Source organism: Phragmites australis, chromosome 2 (genome assembly GCF_958298935.1).
Source record: "Phragmites australis chromosome 2, lpPhrAust1.1, whole genome shotgun sequence".
NCBI lineage: Eukaryota > Viridiplantae > Streptophyta > Magnoliopsida > Poales > Poaceae > Phragmites > Phragmites australis.
In genome coordinates, this window is record NC_084922.1 from 41,853,473 (window position 1) to 41,863,381 (window position 9,909).

At 43.0% G+C, this 9,909-nt stretch overlaps 1 protein-coding gene across 2 annotated transcripts; it reads left to right on the plus strand.

Moving 5' to 3' along the window:
- The first annotated feature begins 881 nt into the window (after positions 1-881).
- Positions 882-8,085, plus strand: LOC133908945 (uncharacterized). Of its 2 annotated transcripts, XM_062351180.1 has the most exons (10): positions 882-1,459; positions 3,593-4,024; positions 4,157-4,294; positions 4,371-4,474; positions 4,547-4,768; positions 5,064-5,314; positions 5,423-5,558; positions 6,643-7,067; positions 7,605-7,698; positions 7,776-8,085. In XM_062351180.1, the coding sequence occupies exons 1-10, from the start codon at positions 1,271-1,273 to the stop codon at positions 7,891-7,893; spliced, it is 2,109 nt and encodes a 702-aa protein (XP_062207164.1). In that variant the 5' UTR covers positions 882-1,270; the 3' UTR covers positions 7,894-8,085. The 2 variants fall into 2 exon arrangements, with proteins under 2 accessions (XP_062207164.1, XP_062207163.1); XM_062351179.1 differs by having other exon boundaries at positions 5,064-5,558.
- Positions 8,086-9,909: the final 1,824 nt, after the last annotated feature.

A 9,909-nucleotide genomic window follows, 5' to 3' on the forward strand; every position in this document is an offset into this window, starting at 1 on the left:
GGCCTGTTTGGCAGAGCTCTTAGAGCAGCTTCCCGGCTGGAATCAGGGGGAGCTCTGCCAAACAGCAGCTTTCAGCTTTTAGCTCCCTGAGTGAAATCCGTAGGAGTGATTATCTAAAATGAACTAAAAGTTGAGGAGTTGAAAAAAGTAGCTTCCCCTGATTCACTTCCTGCAGAGAATCACTTTCTCCATATATTTTATTTTAGAGAATCACTTTCAATCACAGAATCACTTCCTTCAAAGAATTACTCTCCGTAGAAAATTTGAATTAGAGAGAGCTGTACCAAACGAGCTCTCAATCCATCCATCAACCCATGGTGCCGCGTAAGATCAATAGATCTCCCGTTGATGCTACTATTATCAGTATCAAATTAAGGTAGAAGCGTGGTTTATTTTTCAATTTTTTTTTAGGGTTCAAGCCTCACTCTAAGCGCCTATTTGATGGCTACCCTTAGCTCTATGCCTAAAAAAAGTGATGTATGAAGGAAGCTGACAAGCTGATGCTTTTTCTTTGGCCAGGCACAGATGGAGATTTATTGTTCGGTTCATGCCCATGAGAAAATATAATATCAGAAGCACGCTTTCATTTGTTACAATGAGAAGCTACCAAATACACTTTTTCAACTTCATTAAGCACAATAAGTGCCCCATGCTAGGTGTCTGTTTGGTTGCAACTATGAACTATGTACCTAAAAAAGGGATTGATAAAGCTGAGAGTTGATGATTTGCCTGAAAAAAGGGGTTGATGAAGCTGAGAGTTGATGATTTTTGCCTGATCAGACATGGATGAAGATCTGTTGTCTGGTTGAAAACCATACCGTGGGAAACGTAATATCGGAGGTACGCTTTCATACGTTACAATGCGAAGTTACCTGATGCGCTTCCAGCTTCATTCGTCGTAATACATGTAATAACCGAACAGAGAGAGGAAAAAGGCAAAGCGAAAGAAATCCATCCCATCGAGCCCCAAATGGCCAAATCCTTCTGCTCCTCCAAAGCATAGTTCGGTAACCGAACCGCTTGCTTCGCAGCAGGATCGAGCGGAAGGCGGGCATCCAGGCGGCAGGCGCACAGACGCAGGGGTGAGGGCACGGGCGGCGTCGCCTGGACGGACGCCGTGGATCTCGTCGACGACGTTGGACGGGGAAGCTTTCTGCCTGGACGGACGCCGTGGATCTCCGCGACGACGTTGCGTGGTGAAGCTTCGCGGGTGGCAAATTGTTGTGCTGTTACTAATGTAATCCATCCAGGACCCAAAGGTACAGCAGCGATGGCCATTGAGCTGTGCAGGATCTGGTGGCCGCGCCAGCAGCTGCAGCTCGAGCAGGAGTTCGCCTCGGCGAGGCTCGTCTTGTTCGGATGGCTCTTCACCGGCGCCGGCTCCCTTGACATTGTCGTCTCCGTGGCCATCCCCCAGGATCAGATCCTGCGGTCCTTTGCCACGCTCGAGACCCTCCAGGTCAGTATTGATATCATTTTCAGTTCAGAGTTTCGGTGCAGATGATGTGATGTCCGGTTAAATGTAGTTACCACCACGGCTCGATTTATTGGGTAATTTTTGGTAGATGCACGAACTCCTTCATATCCAGTAGTCTATGCGCGCGCCAAATGCTTTATTGTGAGATTCCCTTGTAAGATCTTAGTTGAGGGTGAGCGAATGGTCCGTTTTTTCATTATTTTTCCTGAAGAAGATTTTATTTAAACTGCTTGAACCTAATTTAAGGTATTAAAATGTAATTGAAGAAGGTATAATGTGCAATTAAATGATTAGCTTTTGTTCAGAGGAAAATGTCCATTGAGAACGAGTAGCTGCACTTACGCCGTGCAGTCATTGAAATGTCCAATTCAGTTTACTGTAGATTATCGTATGATATAATTTTTTCTCTGATATAAAAGTAGACTTATGCTATGATGGCCAAAGGGGCAAATTCTGATATCTATTGGTGAATATGCACCCAAAATGAGTTTTCTGGTTCTTTTGAAGGCACGCACCACCTTTAAAGAACAAATTGGGACTGTGTACTACTTCATGGCTAAGCAGATTTGATAAGCTGTGACTGTCTACAGGCTACAGCTAATTTGGTGTTTGTTGTAGTTGTCGACCTGCTCTTAAAAAACAAAGAGTTGTGCTTCACAAGAGCTAATTAGGGGAGGGGTTAGATAATTAAGAGCCCCAGGAATGGAAGGGCTATGAATACTGGTCCTATAGTTTTTTGTTTGTCTATTCGAAATGCTTAATCAAATCCTCCAAGCTTGTGTTTGTTTAGCAAAAGGCAATGACTTCATTCTAGCACTAAAAAAAATGGAAATTCTAGCATGTTAGCATTTCTCAAACCAAACAGCCGGTAGACAGAAATAATCACGGTCATGCTATTTAATGCAGTCAAATTGTTAACCTTCCACCGTTTTTAGTGTACCTATGTTTGGACGACATAGAACGCTTTGGCCTTTGCATTCACCATTTTAATCCTCCAAGGCTGACTTGGAAACATTTAGGCCCAATAAGCTGGCATTTTTGCACACCCACTACGAAGAAGAGAAGATAGCTGTTCTTTAAGCAAGTAGCAGTTAGCTGCTTTTGCTGGAAGGCATTTTCCAATCCTCAAACTTTCGTTCTACTTTCTCATTGCCCCTACCAGTTTTTTTCTTTAATTGCCCTAGGCAACTGCCTAAGCGTTAGTCATCGTTTGGCTTTTCTTGTTTGCCCTCATCTCTGGGGCAGGCAACCAGGTGCTCGCCTGCCCGGCTCGGTGGTGAATTAGGTGGCTCGGTGACTGACTAGGCAAGGTCAGTTTGGCCTCTGCCACCGCTGAATCTTGCCAGCCATTGTCAATTTCGCCTCCACCGGTGACGTTAGAGGCACGTGAAGAGGGAGAGGGTAGAGAAGAGGCAAGGGGGGGAGTGGTGCCGGTGGCTGAGGTCGGAGGAGAGTGGTCCTGGCAGCAGATGGTAGGAGAGTCTGACGGTGGTGGATGGGAGAAGAGAAGGGCTAGGGAACTCTAGGCATAGGATTTGGAGGTTTAAGTTGCTCCCTGGGCCCAGTGGTACTGCCCAGTGCCCACTGCATGCCTCTGAGCCCAGGTTCCTTCCCTTCCCCTCCCCTCCTTCCTCTTCTTCACCTTTCTTATGCACTCTTCTTCCCTTCCTCCTTCCTCTCTTCCTCTGGTCCAACCTCTCCTTCCTCCATGAACTCTGTAGCATGTAACATTTTTTGAAACTTTGGTCCCACCTTTGTCACGCATTCTGACTATATTAATTTGTCTTGAGTTGCCTGAGATTTTCTTTTAATGTCCTTCTCATCAACTGCAGAGGTTGCTTTGCTATGTAGAAATATCTACCTTGTAGGTCGTTTATGTCTGGATTTCCTTTCTCCTTGCTTAGGGACCTCAGTTAATCATGAAATTATGTTATGTTTATATGTTTACCAGTTTAACTTTGCAATGTGCATGTTGGAAGGCAGAATTTCTTTTGCTCATACACTGATATAGCTGGTAATATTCTCCCAAAAAAAAGATGGAGCTGCCAGTACATGTTTATCCTTAGTTGCTTTCTTGTTCTTAGCTTTTTTGCTTAATGCTGTATTTCATTTTAGGCCGTCGTCCTTTCCTCAAATAAAAGGATGCCACTAAGCCTGCAAGAATCTGCGACATTTACCATTCTTGGGGATTGTGGTCTACATCTCCAAGGAGAGTTGGAAGAAGACTGCTGTATCAAACGAGAACAACTGCCTTTGGATGCACAATTTGTTCAGAGACTGGACTTTGGCACAAGCAAAAACAATGTTGTGAGTCGATCAGTTGGGAATGGGAACCAGTGTCCAAGTGACAATCATAGAATATGGGGATGTGGTTGTAGTGTGTTAGATGGTTTTTTGGATAATTGCAGAAAGTCTGCAGGTAAAGAGGGTAACTGGGTGCACTTGTTTTGCAAATCTGGAAAGAGCTGTAAGAGCAACCTGAGTCAAGTTCCAGTGCTTCGCCATTTGTATCTTGATGGCCAGCAGATTGAAATAAATCATTGCCACGTATGTAAGTCAATGCTACTGTTTATGATATCCTTGTATTAATATCTTTTGAATTTTTATGATTGTATGCCTTTTTAGTTATTATTCCTTTTACTCTGACAAATTACTTGGATATTATTCAATTTATTTTAGGCCATACTATATGATGTTCCAACTATTGGCAAAAACCATTTTTCTCTGGATGTGGATGCACCTCTTAAGTTGAAGGCTTCCTTCAAAAAACCAACTTGGATAAATGATCTACATAAGAAACCATCAGTTCTTGATTTGGTATGTGCATGAATGGTTTTGCATGTTATTACTTGTTCTTTAAATAATCCGCTAAGGGTTCACATTTTGTTTGAAGGATCCAATTGTTTTGGCGCTTAATTGTTCAAATGCGGCCAGACTGCCAGTCACTCAGGAATATGATACCAGCAGCTCTGGGGCTCATTTCTTCTTTGCATCTGTGTAAGCAGTATCATTTGTCTTCTCCGTTCTACTGCTTTTTTCTGCTCTTACCTTACTGCTTTAACTATTCAGATTTGAAGCCTTAGTTCAAGTGGCATGGCACTGCATAGGGATATTTTTGGCTTCTGCATCAACTGTTCTGTACACCATGATTCTACTGTTCCAAAATTGTTTAAGCCATATGTCCCAGTATTTGATGCTACAGAAGGTTTTCAGACATTCATGGAATAACATTCATCTTCGTAGTTGTCAAATTCTTTACTGGCCAATTGTCCTCCAAGATACCTCCATAAGGTAAAGTAGTAATGGCTTTGATACTTCCTAATCTGAGCACTATGACTTTAGCCATTGTTGTAATTTATTTGTCTCATATCGGCATATCACCTGGATTACTCTTCCTAGTTTCATGGGTTTTTTAATATTCAGAGTGAGAGTTCACTATTGCACGTGTTCACATTTTGTTGGTGCATGTAACCTGTATACCATGAATCTTTGTAGCTTCTTAATATACGTGAAGATCACATTCACTACCTACTAATGATATATTACTGACAATACTAAGCTTCCTTTTTAATCATCCTTGGTCCAGCTCCATTGCGAATGTCGAATATGCACACAAAGCTGCAATTCGGAAGCATGCTTTGTGGTCAAATATTGCTGTGGATCTCCTGATGGGCATTGTCCTTGGGGCAGCATTGTTGTTAAATTCAGAGGCTATTTGTGCTTGGACTATTGCTCTCACCCACAGCATGACAGATGCTATCTTGCGATCTGGTTGTGTGTGGCTGATGGGTGTTCCAGCTGGCTTTAAGCTGAATACAGAGTTAGCAGAGCTTCTAGGCATGATTTCTCTTAATGCAGTTCAAATTTACTCTACCCTTTGGTTCTTCGCGGGAGGCTTTCTGAGGCATATAATTCAGGGCATTGCATTTTCTGGAATTATTTTAGGTTTGTCAGTTCCAGTTTCATTCTTGATCGACATTGTCCAGCTTGCTACGTTGCATGTTACCATGCTTCACTGGTTAATCTCATTGATATATTCAAGGCAGATTCAGACAGTTGCGTCGTTGTGGCGTCTTTTCAGGTAACATACTGTTGTTGGGGTACTTTTCAAATAAAAGGGTACTACAACCGCGACTTACTTTTATTACTGAATGACTAATATGAGCTAATTAATTGCTAAACATTAACCCTAATATAGTTATTTCTCTCTAGTTTTGCTTTGACAAAAATAACTTTTAGTTGACTTGTACGAAGTAGATGGTTTAGCAATTTTGGAGGCTTTCTGATTGCCTCATTTTCTTGATAACAGAAACATCATATTATTTTTTAGGGTTTAGAACACCAAATTATGTGATCCTTAGACCTTAATATGGCAGAAAGCTGGGCTAGTTTGGACCTTTGGCCCTTTGGCAAAACCAAAAAATTCAGGAAGCTGCCAGGTTAATGTGCTTACATGGAAGAGTGAAGAGAGGTGCACAGCCTTGTAGAAAATCCTAATCATCCATAATATAAAGGGCAAAAACCCTGGCTAGATCATTTTTCCCTAACCTGTGAGACAGTTGTTTCTACAAACTTGTTCTTTAATAAAATCTATTCAAGCTGTGTCCAGTTTTTAACTTTTTACAAACTATTCCAGATAGTGCAAACACTGACACAAAAATGGTTGCAAGATCTTTTATGTGAATGATGATAATTGTATTTCTTGTCATCATTAGTACTTTCACAGAAACAATGTTGTTTGTCTTTATACTATGTTAAAACATGTCGCTGAATATTAGGAATGAAACATCTCCGCACTGTAAATTACAGTCTTATTGTCGCAACACTGTAGAATTATGTCATGAATGCCAAGTTCGACTATGTTTGGTTTTCTATATGTTAGAAGCAAGTTATGGAACCAGACCCCTTAACAAGTGTAAAAGCAAGTTATGGAGCCAGACCTCTTAACAAGTGTAAAAGCTTAATGGTTGCACCATAAAACATCAACTGAAAACTTCGGAATGTATTTTCTTTCATTCGATGACTGTTTATTTAAAATGATAAATATTATTACAATGATAGGTTATCTGTAGCATCTGAGATCCTGAAATGCTTTTTTCTCCAGTAGATTTATTTTTTCATACTTATCTCGCAAGTTTGCTAATCACTTGCTTATGCCATAACAGAGGGCGCAAATGGAATCCTCTTAGGAAGAGGTTAGATAGCTATGACTACACAGTTGAACAGCATGTGGTTGGTTCCCTGCTGTTTACACCAGTCCTACTTCTTATACCTACAACTTCTGTATTCTATATATTCTTCTCTATCTTGACAACAACTGTTATCTGCGTGTGTGTGATGCTGGAAATTGCTATCTCTGTAATCCACTCCACTCCTTACGCTGAGTTAATTCTATGGGTGACAAGGAGGCAAAGATTTCCTGCTGGATTATTTTTCCTTCATGTGCCATCATCATGTGGACGTACTTATGAAGATGATGACTTATCAGCCCATCCAATCAGAGGTTCCAATGAAAGGAAAACAGAGCATCTTATCCATGGTCAACCAGAATCATTAGTTTCAGAACTTCATTGCAACTATGCCACTCTTGGTAAATAAATGTTTCTCTGGACTTTTGTTTAGACCTTTCTTATGTTGATACATTGTTACTTAGTTGGATGTCGTATTTTACAATAAACATCAGCATCATCTGCAGTATATAATCCAAGCACATATTTATATTCACAATGATTTCCATCTGCATATGTGCAAGGCTGCTGAATTATCGTTAAATTCAAACACTTATATGAATTCAGTATGATTTCTTTCTGAGATGAGAATGTGCATGGCTGCTGAATTATATCCGCAACATGTTCATATCATCCTTGATGCCAAGTTTCCATTTATGAAACCACATATAGTAAGAAGGTAGTAAACATCAAACTAAAGTCCAAAGTAAAGTAGCTTCCCCCTCTTTTGAAGAGTGTTGCAGACATGCTATTTTTGCAGCCCAGCTTTCTGTACGTATCACGATAGCACGCTTGCTTTTTATCAATAGGATGCATCTGTTTAAAGAACTAGCCTGCAGTTGTTTCTTTGTTGTTTCTCTTGGTTGTAATCTTGCTAACATAAAGGATGCTATGTGCAGTCCAAGTAATCAGATCAAATTACGAACAGATTTTCAACGGGACTGGTTTCTCCTTCTGCAAACAGTTGGCATATGGTATCCTTAGTGGTGAAAGGTTGCTGCACATTCTGTCAGTTTGATTTTTTTTTTCTTGATGGTATTCGTTGTAAATTCCTAATTTTCTTTGTTCAGGGTGCCTTCATCGCTACAGCTGCAGTCGTCGTCTCCGTTTCCCTGGATGAAAATTGGCATTACAGAATACTGGATGCGCTGCCACGGTTCTGTCCTTTCATGTGCACCGAAGAGGTGATGGAATCAAAGTTTTGCTTTAGTTGTCTGACCCAATAACAAATTTCGCTTTAATTGTGTAACTCAGTAACACGATTAAGATCCTGTACCTAGATCTATTGGGATACATGACCAAGTTTTGTTCATCTTTTACGCAACATGTTTATGGCCAAAAAATTATACCATTTTCACAGAATGTCACCAATTTTTTTTATCTGACCATACTCACCTTTATCTGTAGCTTTAGGTTCACCATCTTGTATAATGATGCCCTTTCTATTTATATGTAGATTTAGGGCCACACTATGTAATATGCTACGCCTTAAATAATATTTCACATGCCAACACTCGGACCAATCCAACCCGACAGAACGACTCAACAGGCCCACGGGAAAGGATGGCCCTTTCGACTCCTCCCCTCCTAGTGTTCCACCCCTCTCCTGCCTTGCATTGGTGTCTTCTTCGGGCTTGGCGGCCACCTCTCGGCCTGCTCTCCCTTTAGAGCTTATCGTTATCTTCTTTGGTGACAGCCTCGCCTTCCTAGTTGTTGCCTTAGGCCCTGTCATTCCTTCCGTCGGGTCGATCCAAGGAGTCACGGTGGTGTGACGATTGTTCCTCTCTTGGGCCCGTTAGCCCTAGCTTGGGTCATCGCCTACCTTTCTCTGCCTCCTTTAGGGATGTGCTGGCTTTTTCGTTTGTGGCTCTGACCAGTTTGGCGTGTCTAGCTCCTCTTAACCCTTCTTGTGTTTCCCTTGCTCCTCACTAGCCTTGCCCTCCCTCGTCGTGCATGATTCCTTCCCATCCCTACGTTCGCTCTGAGTTACACCGGGATGCTGTGTTGCAGTTCGGTCTAGATGCGGATGGTTGGCACGTCGTTCACCCTCATTGTTCCCGGAAGGTGTGCCATCTTCCGTCGCGCTAGATGCGTATTTCGATCCCCGCTGACCTTCGTGGGAAGTGCTTTAATTGTTTTTCCAAGACTCACTGTGCTACCCAGTGCTGCCGGAGCACCCATTGCTTCCATTGCCTTGCACTAGGTCATCTATTGTCCTCCTGCCAGCACTTGCGTCTTGGCCTGGCACCTCCATCCTTAGGGCGCTTCGATTCTTGGGCCTTAGTGTTCGGTTTGGCGTTGCCTTTCCTCATCGGTGCCTTCGTTGTAGCCTTCCCAGTCCTGCAGAGCCCCGGGTCCTACGTCTCGGTGCGGTTTGGAGTCGCCTCTCCTCTCTGTTGTCCCTGTCGCTTGCGTCCCGTTCGGGCGGTGGTTTCATGGCGGCTATAGGTTCTGCTGGGGGACCTACTGGGCGCCAGTGTTGATGTCTGTGTAGGAGGCGCTCTTCGACACGTAATGGTGCTTTGGGTCCGCCTCTCCTCTGGTGAATGATGGCTTTGGCGCCCGTGCCCCCCCCCCCAGCCGGCATCCATGGCGACCGATTCTTCTTCCTTGACGGCAACAATTCATCTCCCTTGTGATTGCTGCATCATGGACCGTTTTGAGAGCATCGCGTGCGTGAAGGAGCTACGGAGGGATGTTTTTGTCTTAGTGATTGGCAACAATTCATCTCCCTTGTGATTGCTGCATCATGGACCGTTTTGAGAGCATCGCGTGCGTGAAGGAGCTACGGAGGGATGTTTTTGTCTTAGTGATTGGCAATAGGCCTGATGTTTCACCGCAACATGTTGTCTCTAAGATTGCTAACAAGTTTAATCTAGACACTTCCTCCATGGTCATTCATCGTTCAACGTCGGAGGATTTCCTAGTTCCTCCATGTTCATTCATCGTTCAACGTCGGAGGATCGCGTCATCAATGATGGGCATCCTGTACGCACTCCATTTTTCCGGTTGCTCATTAAAGGATGGTCTCATCAAGTACACTCGTCCGGTAAGACCATGCCATTTTTGGTTGAGCTTGAGCTCCGCGGCGTCCCGACTCATGCGTGGGAGCTCTCTATTGTGGAGCATCTCCTCAATCCATTATGCTGGATTTAGAGGCTCCATCCATCTACGGTGATCCTGTCAGATCTTTCGGCTTGGTGC